Source organism: Prinia subflava, chromosome 16, assembly GCF_021018805.1.
Source record: "Prinia subflava isolate CZ2003 ecotype Zambia chromosome 16, Cam_Psub_1.2, whole genome shotgun sequence".
NCBI lineage: Eukaryota > Metazoa > Chordata > Aves > Passeriformes > Cisticolidae > Prinia > Prinia subflava.
In genome coordinates this window covers 4,289,043-4,304,503 of record NC_086262.1, presented here as the reverse complement: position 1 = coordinate 4,304,503, position 15,461 = coordinate 4,289,043, and the positions used below count along the sequence as shown (strand labels likewise).

Sequence of the window (15,461 nt, the reverse complement as noted above, 5' to 3'; positions counted from 1 at the left end):
GTCAGGCCTTTGTGGTGAGCACCTCCCATCTTGCTCTAGTGCTTGGAGAGTTCACACGGTTGGATGGCCAGCAGGTTCCTTTGGGTGTTTTATGCCTTCCCCACTGATGCCAGCTTGGATGTACAGCTGCATTAGCACAGGAAAGTGCTTCCATTTGAGCCATGCGAGGCCTCTGAACTTGCTGTCTATTAGTAATGCCACTGTTAAAGGTGGTCCTAAAACAAATCCAGCATCTGTTTAACTGTGTGTTAGGAGGAAAGCTGCTAAAACAGGTGATGTGGTTGTGAGATGGACAAAACTGTGAGAACCAGAAGGTTCAGGTCTGTGTTAACCTTACTGTAGATCAGGAACAATTCCTCTGGGACGATTTAGGCAACTCTCTAACTAAACCAGCTGCACAGAAGGGCAGCTGGCTTCCATGGGAGGGCTGCACGTAAAGACGTGGCACATGAAGAACAGGGAGGGCTTAGAAAGAAACAAGAAGAATTTTAACAGGCAACAGCAAAAGTCTTTACTGAGGCCATGGATCCTGGTATCCAACAGTCCTTCATTCCAGACCTCAGGTTTTTCCTGAGAATTTTTTAGGTCCTTAGGAGAATTAGTATCAATCCACAATGCTCATCCATTAAAACTTTTCCACAGGATTAGTTCTGAAGTTCCCTGGGTATAAATCGCTGCAGGATTGGTATCTTTTGTTCTGTGCTAAAGGGAGAAATTGTGATGGCCTCTGCACCAGCAGATTATCTTTGATGCACAATGCTTTTTAATTGCCTGTGACATTCTTAATAGGAGCCAATTTTAAAAGTTCACCTCTGTACAAAGCAAGATTAGCCAGTTTTCTGTTTTACAAGGGCAATATTCAGGGTTCTTTTAGGAAAGTGTTATTAAAGAAAATTATTTAGAAAAGCCTTGACCAGCACCAATTGAAGTTGGTAAGAGTTTCTACAATTGGCTTCAATGATCTCATTAGAAAAGGCTCAAAGACTTTCTGAGTCTATTACCATTCTGCTGACTTTTGTATTTGGAATAGGCTGACTAAAAATTCAAGAACTCCGTGTCACTGAAAGAGAGATTTCAACATTCAGTCCAGAATAGAACTAGGGGGCTTCTGGTAAAAACAATCCATTGGGCAGAGACCAGCCTTTGTTCTGTCTCTTGTAACCAGACACCTAATCAGTGGTATAGTCATTATTCTGGGCATTGTTCCCCACCCCATTTGGCTTCTTCTCCTTCCAGATTCAGTACTTAACGTGAAAAAATTTCTTAACTGAGGTTTGGTCAATTCTAGTATCTGTCTAAAAATCTGGCTTCAGTTTCCAGTGAGAAAACTATTAACCACGGTGTTCTTAGCTTGTGTTAATATGTTTTTTTCATCACACACTTCTTTCCCCTCAATTTTTAGACTTCTATAAAGCTTCCAGCAGAAATACGGCTCAGTTACGGTATATTTAAACCTACTGAGTATTAATTTCCTTTTTTGCCATGACAATTTGTGATACTCCCACTGATACTTCATCCATGACACCTTGGTGCCAGCCAGTTCTGGAAGCTTCTGCAGTGCCAAGTGGGCTGTTCCTGCAGTGGCTGTGTGAGAGCCCTCTCCATAGGATGGAAGATGATTTGCTTCTGAGAACACGTTAAAACCTCAGTTCTAGAGCAACTCACAGTACCTCCAATGTAGAGGGGTGTGTTGAGGCTGACAGGAGACTGCTTCTGGAGCTTCCCCAGGCTCTTGGGAGCCCCCTTGTCCACCACCAGGTTCAGAGTTTGATTCAGCATCACGAGTTCCACACTATGGAACTGCCCATCATTTATGGTTTCCACACTAAAATGTAAGAGGAAAAAAAAGTAATTAGAAGATGAAGAAGGAACAGCCTGTGCTTCTGTGACATCCTGTGTCCCTGTGGCACACCTTGCACAGCACAGCTCTGGAGTGCTCTGGAGGCTGCAGTCACGGTGTTCTCAGCATTTCCTCCAGCAGGGAGGTACAGACTGACACTCAGCTGACCCTGTGCAGGCAGTACTGACACATGTGCAATGCTTCAGAGGGCAGCTAATCAGGAGAGCAGCCACTCCAGTTGTTTTTCGCAGGGCAGAAAAGCAGCTGTGTAGGTACATGACACACTGGCTTTGGTGACAAAACTACCAAAAAATCCCATTCTGTGCTCTCAGCCACAGCCTGCTGCCCTCTGTCACACTGCCCGGTGCTCATGCTGCAGGCTGGATCACTGAAATAATTTCTTCTCATATGGGTAGTTTATACTCAAATTATCTCACAGGGGTGAGGAGAGATTGTCATTTGGGAGACAGCAGAGACCTCTGAAACCAGCATCTCCTCACAGCAGAAGTGTCTTGGAACTACGTACCAAGGAATACAGGAAGGACAGGATGAGGTTCTTAAAGCCAGAGAAGGAATTAAGGAAGTTTTGGCTTATAAATGACCAGTGTGCTTTGTTCACTATCAGCCAATCCTACCTGAACACAAGGAAAAATTACAAATTGCTACTCCTTTCTGGGGAACACTAAGGTGCAGATTGAAGCTCGAGGATGAAACAGTAGGAATTGTTGGGTGGTAGGCCAGGCAGCAGGCAGCCATCTGAGCAGAGAAGATGTTAAAGAAGTCTGTATTTATTGCTTTGTTTTTTAACACTGATTTTTCAGATGCATGAAGCTTGCAGCAGCCACCTAGTCTGCACCTCAAACCATCTTCACCTTCATCTCCTGTTCCCTCCCCCAGACATTAACAGGGCAGTGATATCACTCCATTTGTGTCACACTATCATTTTTTTATTTTCAGGGCAGCTTCAGCTCTCAAACCTTTATGCTGTGTGGTGAAACTCTCTAAAACATCACAATGGTTTCATGCACTCCTGAAAGCAGGGAAGGGTAAGGGTAGGGTTACATGCTCTTGAGAAAAGAGGGTTTCAAAATGGGGTGGTATTTACAGATCTGATGGGATTCTCCCACTGCTGCAGGTGTAATTTAAAGGCACAGTGTCTGTTCCATGTGCACTCAGCCACCAGGGCATTGTAAGACCTGACAGCAGAGTGGTTGGTCTGGAATCAGCCTGTGGGCTCTGTGAACTGCCCATGTGCAGTGTTCCCTATGAGCAGCCTTTCCAGATTCCTCCCTTCAGGCTGGGGGTGCTGCTCTGTGTGGATAACTACAGGACACACCGGCTTTGGGCATCCTCAGATACTGCTTGGACAACAGCCTGGATTTGGGATTGCTGCACACATGGTGCACATCACAGCACAGTGTCCAAGTTTGGGTTTCTGCTCATTCAAAAGGCCCGTAAGCTCAGCATCCTCCCACAGGAAATTACAAAGTCACAGGTCAGGTTCCTTTCAGGTGATTTGTAAATTTGCAAGGTCAGTGTCTCTGAGCTATTCACCCACACTTTCTTCACTGTCAGTGGAGAGGAAGAGACACACTCATCTCTAAGGGTGAATCACCTTTTGGATGTGACCACCTCTCAACCTAAATGACATGCTGCCCATCTTTAGTGCCCAGTGCTGCAGAACTGATGTGTGAGGCAGCAAGGAAACAGGACTCGACTTCACAAACAAACTGCATGACTTGGAGGTTACTGGAATTCAATTGTTGCTGGAAGAAGTTTCATTTTTATTGTGTTTTATGCTAGACCTGACATAACCAGTTGTACTGAGCGATGTCAGGCAGGTGTTTCTGGGGATGTGCTGTTTGAGAAGAGCACACTGCTCAGACTGGAGCTGACGTGCCTCGGCAGTGCTGCTCTCCCCACGGGTTTTTGGGATGAATCACAAACACACAGGCCTTCAAAAGCTCATGTAAGGTTACACAGGTCATAAGGTAACAGACAGCAGTATATAAGCAACTTTATGCAGTGTATAAGCACCTTTATGCTTTATACAAAAATGAGTTAGTTCTGCCACAGAAGGGTTCCCAGGAAAGCTCTTAATCACTCCTTCCTGACCTGCAGGGAAGCACTGGGCTGTGGCTGCTGCCCATGTGCAGGATGGTGAGAGAGCCCTGGGGAGAACCCTGAACCTGAAGCTGATGGTACAGTTCAAAGTGTTTTAAAGAAAAAACATGAAGGTTTGACACTGAACACAAATGCAGATGCAGTTGGTCCAGCAGACACTCTGGATCAGGGCAGCTGTATCAGGGCCTGGAAAGGCAGAGAGCTGTGTGGGCCAGGATGGGAGGCAGAGGATGTGTGCTGGACTCACTGCCCAGGGGGTTGAGCCTGTGCCCCTGGGCAGGGCATGCCTGTCCCCACTGCAGCAGGGCCACACCTCCAGCACAGCACTCTGTGGATTGGCAACTGATGTAAGTTTGGAAACAGCTGCTCCAGACTCTGTGTTTAGATACTCTGGAATTCTGCTAAGTGTCTGCTGCCTTACGAGGAGCAGCTGTGCTCCGGCAGCGCCGACTGGGTGATCCCTCTGTGCTCCCTGCTTATCTCACTGCTCTCTGCTATGCCTGATTCCCAGGGGGGAGCACTTGGACTTGCAGCTGAAAGGTGTGAGATGAATGGAAATGCACATGTGGAATGGTTAGTCTGTGCAGAAGTGCCAGTGAAAGAGAGAAGGGGAGCCAGACGCTGTGGGCTGTGAGAGCTGAGCACTGTGGGGTGGATGGCTGCAGGATAGGGAGCCCTTCCCCAGCAGGATCAATAGCTGAAGGTAACACACAACCCACGTGGTTATCTGCAGATAGAAACCAAGCTATGACCCTTTGTCAGAGGACAACGTTATCACATCTGGCAGGACGGGCTCTTCCCAGAGCCAGGATTTCACAGGCATTCATCACCTACTCTCCACAGGGTGTGCTTTTTCCAGATTATGCCTTGACTAGCAGGCAAACAAAAGTCTGTGAGTCCTGGGGATGGAAGCAGCCACCCCACATGGTGCTCATGCCTTTCAGCATACCCAGAGCTCGTATTTTTGTGGGAGTGAGAGGTCCCAGTCTGCAGGAACACATGGATGAGTATTACTCCGTTCTTTCACTTTTTAACCCAAAATTCAAATAATCTTTGCCTGAACTTTGAGAAACAAAGTAACTCACAGCCATCACCCAACGCTGCAGTTTTGCAAAGCAGATAAAGTTAGAACAGGCAAAGCACTCATTTGCTGTTTGAGAAGACACAGAGATATGATAGAAAAGCTGAATGTGGACAGGCAGGATGACAGGAAATCCCCAGCCAGCAGATACTTGTGTGAGAGCACTTACTGCTGCTGCTGCTGACGGAAAGGCACTCAGACGCCTTAGGATTCTGAGATGGAGACAACCGTGGGGGAGAGACCAGTGGCGAGAGAAAAGCTGCACGAACTCTCCTAGAGCCTCTCCCCTCCTCGGAGCCTTTAGGAGCCCCGGCAAGCGGCGGAGACAGCTGGAGACAGTGGCTTGGCCGGGGATGAAGGGCGGCGGCCGCCGCGCTGAGCAGCGGGCCCGGGCCAGGGCCGCCGCCCAAAAAGGTTAAAACCGTGACCGAATTCTCACTGGGTAATGCCCAGTGAGGGCTCACTGGGGCTCGGACAGGGCTCTTCCTTCTGGAACTGCCCGCGGGATGGAGATACCCGCCTCGAGTCGGCATTTACGGGGTTCCCCCGGCACCGAGCTGCCCGCTCCGAACAGGGCAGGGTGCAGGCCGGGAAAGCGGGGTGAGAACCGGGAATGTGGGATACGGGCCGAGAATTTGGGATACGGGCCGGGAAAGCGGGGTGAGAGTGAGCCGGGAATTCCGGGTGAGAGCCGGAACGCGGTCCGGGAGCGCGGTGCAGCGGCGCGGGCGGGCAGCAGAGGGCGCCGTGGCACCGCGAGCCGAGAGGGGACAGCGCCGCTGCCGGGCCCGCTCAGCGCTCTCCCGGCCCCGCTCCGGCCCCGCTCAGCGCTCTCCCGGCCCCGCTCCGGCCCCGCTCCGGCCCCGCTCAGCGCTCTCCCGGCCCCGCTCCGGCCCCGCTCCGGCCCCGCTCAGCGCGCTGCCGGCCCCGCTCCGGCCCTGCTCCGGCCCCGCTGCCGGGCCCGCTCAGCGCTCTCCCGGCCCCGCTCCGGCCCTGCTCCGGCCCCGCTCAGCGCTCTCCCGGCCCCGCTCCGGACTCCACTCCGGCCCTCTCCCGGCCCTCTCCTGGCCCCGCTCCGGCCCTCTCCCGGCCCCGCTCTGCCCCGCGTCACGGTGAAACCGAATCAGTGCGAGCACATCGCGGGACACCCGAAAGGTGCGGCAGGAAGAGCCCAGGGCCGCTGGAGCCGCACCAGGCGCCTTTCCCACATAACAAACCATGTGCCGCTCCTGAGATGTTTCCAAGCCCGTTAATACAGGCACGAAATTCTAGCTGACTTCCAACTGCAGCGTTTTGTGCCACCGCCATTGGATATTGTATGGTTTCCTACATATCCTTGTTGCAAAAAGGGAGGAATTACGATTAAAGAGTAAACACTTGAGGTGTAAGCAAGGCTTTCCAGGAATTCCATAATAAAACTTACTGAAAAGTAAGCAGCAAAAGGAATCGAAAGGTTCCTGTAACACGCAATGATTCCTCAGGAGCCAGGCTCTGCTGCTCCGGGTTCTGGCAGCAGCTGCTGAGGACCCATCGGGTCAGGCATTTCCCTCACTGTGCTCAGTCTCTGCAGCATCCCTGCTCCTCCTCTTCTCCATCACACTTGCCTTTCACAGCTCCCTTTACTGCCTTGCTCAGTCCAGTGCATTGCTCTCACTGAGATTACCCTCATGGAGAGCTGGCCGTGGCATCTGGTCAAATTTGGCCAAAGAAAGGAAAATGCTGGGACGTGAGGACAGCCCAGCTTTCACAGCCCTGGGTCCAGCCCGTTCTCTCCCTCAGAGGGAAGGGAGGCCACTGGAGAGGGCTCTGAAGAGACACGAACATTCCCTGTGGGAGGGAGTTGGCCTCTCCTGCCAGGGCAGCTCCAGCGAGGTGAGCCAGTGCAGCCACTGCACAGGCACTGCACAGCGTGCACAGGGCCTCTGCTGGGAGCTCACACTCCAGAGCACAAAGAGGGGAAGGGAAAGGGATGTCTATTAAACATAAAACCCCAGGGAATACAGGAAAGAACTGATTTCCACTCTCATTTTTCAGCTATTTCTCTTCTCCTATATATTTTCTTTCCCCTGTACTCCAGCCCCAATCACACACAGATGTTTCACTAACTCCCCTTGCTCTAACACCCATGAGAGATTTAGAGCTGAGCCACTATAAATATGCCAGTGAACAGAAATGCATTAAAGGATTAAAGCATTCAGTTGGAACTTGTAAAATTTGGGCTTTGGGGTCATTTTTTTTCACTGTCTAGTAATATACCTTAACTGTAGACAGCAGAGAACAGCAGGGCAGAGGAATCAAAACCAAAAATAGCTTTAAGTATCACAGCAAACCATGTCACTGAGGAGATATATAACCATCAATTATGCAAATGAGAACATTAATTCATTAGCTACAGTCTCCAGATTTTCCTGACCTCTGTCTTAATGGGGACATGCCTCATTTGACACACAAAACAGAGGAAACACAAGGATGTTAAAGAGACTGGGGGGACCATGGGGAACACTGAACTTCAACAGTCTTTGAGAACATTTGTAGTAGAAGGGAATAAACAAAAACACACGTCCAAAAGAGCTTAAGGAGCTTTTACAGCACCAGAGAAGAGGTACAAAAATCAAAAATTCAAGGTGAGAGCTGCAGGGAACTGTGCTGAGATGTCAGCAGTTTGGGAGCTGTGAAACTCACACTGTGCCAGGCTGACTGCGGGTACCAGCAGTGATGGGTTCTCACCTTTCCAAGCTACACTTACCTCCTACCATAAGTTCCAGCTATAATCAGTCCTTGGCCTAAAATAGATTTAAACTTCTCCATGGCAACAAAGGCAAAATCATAATTGGAGTGGTGTTTGTGCTACCTCCACAATAACACATCACTTCAAGCACTATCATCTTCAGGAGCTAAATAAAAACCACATGTTGAGAAAAAAGTATGAAAAATGCTAATGAAACACAGGACTAGGGAAATAAGAGGTGAAAGGAATATTAAAGCACTCAAGTTCACTTTCAGCTTGAAATACACTCTTTTGTTATGTTCAATCCTGTTTTACATGACTTGAGTATTAGGTCTTTTAGGCTGAGAGTACTCGACATTAAGAGTTCTTTCCTTGATACCTCCATTTTAATTTGCTGGGTTTTATACCTTTCTTCTACTTACAACTTTGTAGGCCACCCAAATAATTCATCTTTCTCTTCTTGGTGTTTACAGCCCTTGAACACTGGCAGCTGATTACCGTATCTCCCTTAATGATCGTTTGGCCAGGCTATGCATATCTAATTTCCAGCCATAATTCAATTCCTGCAGCACCCCTGCCAGCAGTGAAAGTCATTGTATTACAGACCTTCTAAGGGAAAAGCAAGGACCTTTTTTACACCCCTGCAACATGCAATTAACACAATCCTGACCCTTTTCCCTTGATGATTTGTAAAAGGGTCAGACACCCAGCCAGGGCAAACATTGCTTGTTTGCAGTGGATTCTCTCAGTGTTCCTGACCTGGATGAGGTTCCACTGCTCTCTCCAGCCCTACTGCTGGGAGCAGAAATTACTGGGAGCAGGATTTGCTGGGAGCAGAAGCTGCTGTCTCCTGCACTTGCACCAGCAGAGCTGGATACCTCATTGTGCTGAGAATCTTTTAAAGCAAGTGCAATGGCAGTAAGAACAGCTGGAATGCACTCCTCAAGTCCTGAGTCCTCAAGGCCTCTCCTGAGTGACAGATCAGAGCACTGCTCCTGTCCACCCTCTCCACCAGAGCTACCACGTCCTGGTGTCCTCACAGTGACATGCATCAGGCAAAATAACAAACACACGAGATACAGAGTGCAAAAAGAAAAAATCAGTCAGAGATTCTGCAGTGCTGTTGGGTCAGTGTGCAATGTGGTATCCTTCTAAAAATGACACTGCACAGAGCAGAGGGGAGGGCAGGCCCTGGCACAGCAGCAGGGCAGTGGCAGCCTGAGTGCCACATCCTCCCCAGCCCTGCATGGGTACAGCTGAGTGTCCCCCAGCAGGACAGGCTGTGACACAGCCCCTGGCCCCACCAGGGCTTGGAACAGAGCAGGGTGTGGGGGTCGCCTTCTAGAGAAACAGCTCTGCCATTCAGGTGGTTATCAAATCGCAGGTTCTGATGAGAAAATCCACCAGGTGCCTTCACAGAGCTGTTACATCAGGCAATACCTTACACCATCTGTCTCCTTTTCAGCTCTGGGAAATGTGCAGGTATCTGCCTGTGAGCAGCAGGGAGCAGGGCCACTACAGAGCACAATTAACAGGGCTCCAGTCAGAATCATAGAGAATGATGGGCTTTACCTGAAATTGGAGGCTAAGCCCCAAGGAAAAAAAAGTCATGTCTATTTATAAATAGTTTTCACCTCATCTATACAAACATACCAATAGCTGGATCCTCTCCTTCCACAGAAGTGACCAAACCATGGATGTTTGGCAGCCACCAGAGCAGCTGCCATGCCCACCTTTCCCCCAGCACTGGGGCCAAGCTGTAGCTCCCAGTTCCCTACTGGGAAGACGCACTGAAATAAGCATGCACAGACCCATCCTGCACCTCCACAACCTCCCTCAGCTCCAGGTCTGGAGTGCTGCTTCCAACAGAGGCATAGATTGGATCCAGAGCCAGCCCAGCACTTGGGATAGGCGGGATATGAATCTATCACACATGGTACACATCTAAACTTTGTGTTACTCATCATGTTCACAAGAAATTTACAGGCAGGGAAAAATAAACATATTAGCTTGCTACATGTTGTTGTAAGGCAAAAACCCCTCACAATTCAAGACATGAGCCAGTCATTAGTGCACAGGAAGTTTATAAAGTCATTTTGACTATGATTAGGTTTATTCCATCACTGTCTGCTATGAAAACACTTCACCCTTCCTCTGATGCAATCAGTATTAATCAACTTTGGCAATGTACTACTGGACCAATGACCTATGGTATAGCAGAAAAATGCCTTTAAAACATATTTGCAACCTTTCTCCAGCCTGGCCTCTGCTGACAGGGGATGCCTGAGTGCAGCTCAGACCCACAGCCCCAGATTTTTGCCTCTGAATAAGGTGACCTGGGACTCAGAGAATGTAACTTTTATTTTTGTCATTACCACAGGACAAGTGGCTTTGGATGACCCATTCCTAACTGCCTGTACCTGGTACCACAGACAGGTCAGCACTGGCCCACTGTGTGCAAGGTTTTGCTTTCTTCTGGTAAAAAGCTCACTCTGAAACACCCTGTACATGTGTGAGACATGAAGTGTGGGTTTGCAGCTTCTGGGTACTGGGACACTGAACTGAAGAGAATGAGCTGGGTGGAGGCACAGAGAGAGAGGAGATGAGAAACTGTCATTCTTGCAGGAGATACTGGAGAGATTCACAAAGAAAAAAATTAATTCATCTTAACAAGATTTTGCCTGCTAAGTCCTTTAGCAGACTGAAGGACAAAACTTTACCCTTCCTAAGCTTCAGCTCAGCAGGAAGAAGTTTCTGTATTTCGTGAAAACAAATATTTGATTCTGAACCTAATGATAAAAGTTAATTGATATTTTAAGGTCTTGACCTTGTATTTTCACTGTCCTACTGCACAAAAATGCAGGAAAAACTAGGGAAGTGCAATGTTTGTAGCTTGACAAGAACTCCCACACTTGCCATTTTTCTCCCATTTAAGTACTCCAGAGCCCTTTATAAAGGTAAAAAAATAACTTGGCTGTCCTTTGCCTTGGCTCATGCAAGATGTATAAGTCCATTCCAATTTTACAATTTTTCCTGTGCAGGTCAGAGACTAATGCCAGTTTCTTTCATTATATTTGATACAGAATCCCTAAGGGGCACCTGAAAAAATAAGAGTGCGTGATAGAGAGAACAAAATGAATTGCAAATATGCAGAATTGTAAAGAGCTCAGTGATGCCTCACAGAAATGTCTGAAAAACATTCTATTTAGAGCTCATCCAGAGTATCAAACAGGCATCCCACCAGGGATGGGCACAGCACAGGCTGCAGACTGTGAAGGTGTTAGGAAGAAAAGGACCAGTCATGCAGTGCACTCTGCAAAGACACTTTTGCCAAAAACTGAGTTTGACAAGCTCTAATAATGACCCTAAGAATAATTAATGTTCTCACACCTCCAGCACATTCCTCCCCAGAAGTCAGAGAATTAATGGTGAAGCCTCCCAGGCTTTTCTGCAGATAAGAAATTTCAGCTGAAGAGACAATGGCACAAAATCCCTGTCTGTGGAAGGTGTGGATGTTCTTCCACCACCAAAGCAACTGTTCAACCTCAGCTCCAGCAGAATTTGGAGTAGAGGACCAAAGGCCTTGGGGAGCAGCAGCTCCATTCAGCAGTGGCATGGCCAGGGACAGTGCTGGACACTGAGTTCCAGCAGCTCCCAGGCTCCAGAGCCACAGGCAGAGCCCGGGGGAGTGGAAGGGCACAGAAGTTTGCAGATGCCACCAGCACAATAACCTTGTGCTATTCCACAGCCTGGAGGGACAGGGGAGCAGGAACCTCACCCTCCAGAGACCTGCATCACATCTCTGAAACACCTTTCCTGTTTTTCATGCCTTTCTCACTTTTTACCGTGCACAGGGAACCAGATTTAATTTGTCGTCTTGCAGTCATCACATCTGAAACAGATACAGCAGGAATGTAAGCTCCTTTATTTCAGGCCTTTTGCTTTAACCACAAGAACATCCATCTATGCTATGTAAGAGTCAGCCAGGCCATGAGAACTGCATGATACAATCTACAAGGAATATTTTTAATGATGTAGCATTTTTGAAAGCAGATTATGCAAGGATACTTTAAAAAAGGAATTATAATGTAATTTGGGTGTAGTCTCTACAGAAAGACAAATATAATTCCTTCTTATCTTTTCCTAACTGCCTCCTTTTTCACTGCTGTCAGGAACTCTGCATGAAAACATATGATTTTACACCAACGACGCCTGCCTCTTGCTCTTTACCAGATATGACTGTCTGTATGCAACATGGCAATCTGGGAACTCTGGGGGGAATTACATCAGCAGTTGGTGTCAAAGTTCTGTTTTCCATTTCTATTAGGAAGGATTATTTCAGCATCCAAATCAATATGACTGTATGGCAGCATAAAATCTATTGGAGAAAAGTTTACAAGTACGGTCTTATCTCTGGCTTTAGGAACAGATGTGGGAAAAAGGACTGCAAATGGGGAGTTCTCCCTACAGAATACAGTTAACAGATACCAGTGTCAATGGCTGAGTGCTGGAACTATGGAATTAACTGCTCTTTGTTAATTCAAACTTTTAACAATTGGATTGGGGTAGTAAATAAAAGCAGCACGTTCCTTACCCATTGGCATCTTTACATTAAGGTACAGCATCTGTGTAAAAGATTTACTTCCTTTCAACTCACTGTTGGACTGGCACCAAGTACTGTCATGGCATGGAAGAGTAACTGAGCACTGCAGAAACCAGGAGGGCAATAAAGCACTCAGAAAAAGATTCCTGTTCACATTTGTCCATGTATTGAATAATTAAATAGAATAAAAGAAACAATAACTAGGATCCTATTTCAAAAATGGATCTTCTGTAGGAGCTTTACTCTGATGTCCAGGAAACCATTTTTCTGCAGCTCACAAGTGACAGGTTCCAGATTTTCTCCTAAAGGGTGAGTTCTGTCATTGCATTATATTACGTTAATGGATTAATTTGAATTTCTCTCTAACTTGATGATAAATGACAGTGAATTTTAGGTAGTTGTTTCCACTGGACATGTGCTGACCTTTACTTGATTAGAATGAAAGAGAAGCCCAATGTCAACTCTAACCTATCTAACCGAACCTACCACAGGGACAAACGCATGTTAAGCAAACCTGAATGTACATCCAGTTATCTTGGGCTTTTTCACACTGACTTTGTGATGCAGTTCTGGTTCAATCTGCTCAGAGGAGCGACTAAAATACAGGAATGAGTTCCCTCTGGGTGCCAGGGACACCCTGCCTCCCCAGAGGAGTTAAAAGGAACATCTCTCTCCTGGCAATCCACTCCTGTGGCCCCTCCCTGCCCTGCATTCCTCACTGCAGCTCTGCAGCAGAGCCTCTCTCAGGTTCTGCTGAGAGCACAGCCCGTGTCTGGTGCAAACCTTCCCCCAGCTTTGTCCCACGGGGTGGGGCACAGCCTGCCCCTGAACACATGGAGTGCTTCATCCCTGTGGAATACTATGGAAAAATACCACGTGTGACTGACTGCTGGCTTCCCAAACAACAGCTTTTATCTTCTCCCTGCAGGATATTACCTGTATTAGCCAAGTACTTTGCTAATTTTACTGTTCGTAAGTACTATTAATAAATCTTATCATGGAGACTGATGAGGAATTACAGATCATGTGGCTTGCCAATGGCTTCCCACACGCCATCCTGGGAGTACCTGAAATAGCCAGCAAAACATCTCAGTTACAACCCAGGACCAGGTCAGTGACAGATTTCCTGCAGCTGTAGCTGGCACAGCTCCCACCAGGCAGCGTTTTAAGGCCTCCTCCTCTTCTGGCAGACTCTTCTGGGGAAAACCAAGAGCCAAAGCTCATCTAATCCAAAAAGGGGACTGCTTTGGAGGGGAGCAGAACATGATACTGACTGTGAAAATTAATAGAACAGTCTTTCAACAGAGGTTTGCAAAGGCAAACAGTCCAGTTTTGCTGAGATTGAAACTGAAACGAGGCATCTAAACAAGACAGCAGGGAGGAGGCAATAGGAAAGGCAAACTGTTTTACCAGTGGTGAGGCCAGGATGTTACAGGTTCTCCTGGCAACCTTGTTTTTAATGACAAATGGAAATTGCAGAAAATGAAGAGAAGAGGTTCCTAAATTCTTTAAGTTGAGATAAAATGCATCATGCTGAACCAGCCATTTGTTTCATCAAAATGCAGATTAGGAGAAAATGCAAATAAAAGTCCAGATAAACTCACGGGAACCAGGTCCAGGTATAAGTAGACTTTAATTTCCCTTGAGAAAGCCTCTAAACAATCCAGAAGGTATTAGTGACACAACTTAGAAATGATGGCCAATGCCTGGATAATGGAAATAATTGACCCTTGTCCAAGATACTAAAGGAAATGGGGGATTTTCTGTTATTTGGTGTTTTCCTGTCAAAACTCTGTGCCAAGCTGGAAGTCACGTCTTAGGCCAAAGAGAGCTCATGCCTTAGCTAAAAGTCAAACAGAGAGGTCAAACCTGATCCACTTATGCCTTCCACCCCTAAATCCTACACTTGTAAGTGGACAAGCAGGTTTTCCTGCTCCTTCTTCAGACTTTAAGAAAAACAAGTCTTTTAATCTATTTAGAGGCCCTTTCTGACATTCTTTAGCTGCAGTTTTTCTCAATCAACCTAATCTTTTCCCATCGAGCTCCATGCTAATCCCATTTTGCTCCACTCCTTAAACTAATAAAAGATTAGAGTGACATTTCAGAAAGGGCATCGTATTAAGCAGCTTCTTTCCCCTCTCAGCAGCCCAGGGCGCCCAGAATGCAGTGAAGGGCCCGTTAATCTCATGGTAATGAGGTGTCAGTGTGAATGGAGCCCTCCTCCTGGAGCCCTGGAAGGGGATGGGGAGGACACGCACCCGCTGCCCCTGCAGCCCTGCCGGCGCAGCGGAGCCATGCAGCGCTGCTGTGGTGCTGGTGGCAGCAGCTCCTGTCCCCTCTGATGGCCAGAGACATCCTCATGGACCTGTCACCCCCTGTGCTGCCCACACACGTAACAGCTTCCCCTCTGTTCTAATCAGCAGCATAAAACTGTTTATCAACTCCAGCTTTGCACTAACAGCTGATCAGCTGGGATCAGCTGCCACACACAGAGACATTTTCACACCTATCCATCTAGCTGGTGAAAACCATGGGCAAGCTACTTCCTTCATTCCTACAGGGGACAAGCCAGTGCTTGTCTGCAACACGTCTGCATTGGTATCATCCAGTTTGCTTTAATACAGAAAGAATGTTTTCATTTTCTTAAAAATGTCACCATTCCCCTAAGGAAAATTCTCTGGGAGGCTCCAGTATTACCAAGTGCTGAGAAAACTTTCTGAGAACAGTATGAGATGGGTGATGCTTGGTGACATCCATCCTGTCCCTTGCTCTAGCAGGATGCTCTTCCCCACAGCGTGAGGTGGGCTGGGAATTGCAGCCCTGCTGCACACACAGTGCCAGGAGTCTGTGCTGGACCCAAAATGCTCTGTGTGGTCACAACTGCATCTGTGCTCAAACTGGAGCAATGGGGCTTGAAAACAACAACCAGGGCAGAGGGATGCTGAAGAAACCAGGGACAGAAAGGGCAGCACATCCCTCCTTCCCCACAAAAATATCTCCATGCATGGATTTCACTTGTACATTTGCTTTTCTTTCTTGTGACTAGTGAATAAAACCTGTGGATTTCATATCCTCAAAAGCCAAG

The 15,461-nt window shown here is 47.6% G+C and overlaps 1 protein-coding gene across 3 annotated transcripts in view; it reads right to left on the bottom strand.

The window, feature by feature from the left end:
- SLIT3 (slit guidance ligand 3) overlaps window positions 1-15,461 on the bottom strand; it is a 481,586-nt gene that overhangs the window by 7,428 nt on the left and 458,697 nt on the right. For all 3 annotated transcript variants that reach the window (XM_063413913.1, XM_063413912.1, XM_063413914.1), the window contains one exon: window positions 1,671-1,825. In XM_063413913.1, coding sequence (XP_063269983.1) covers window positions 1,671-1,825 — 155 coding nt within the window. The remainder of the gene's footprint in view (window positions 1-1,670; window positions 1,826-15,461) is intronic.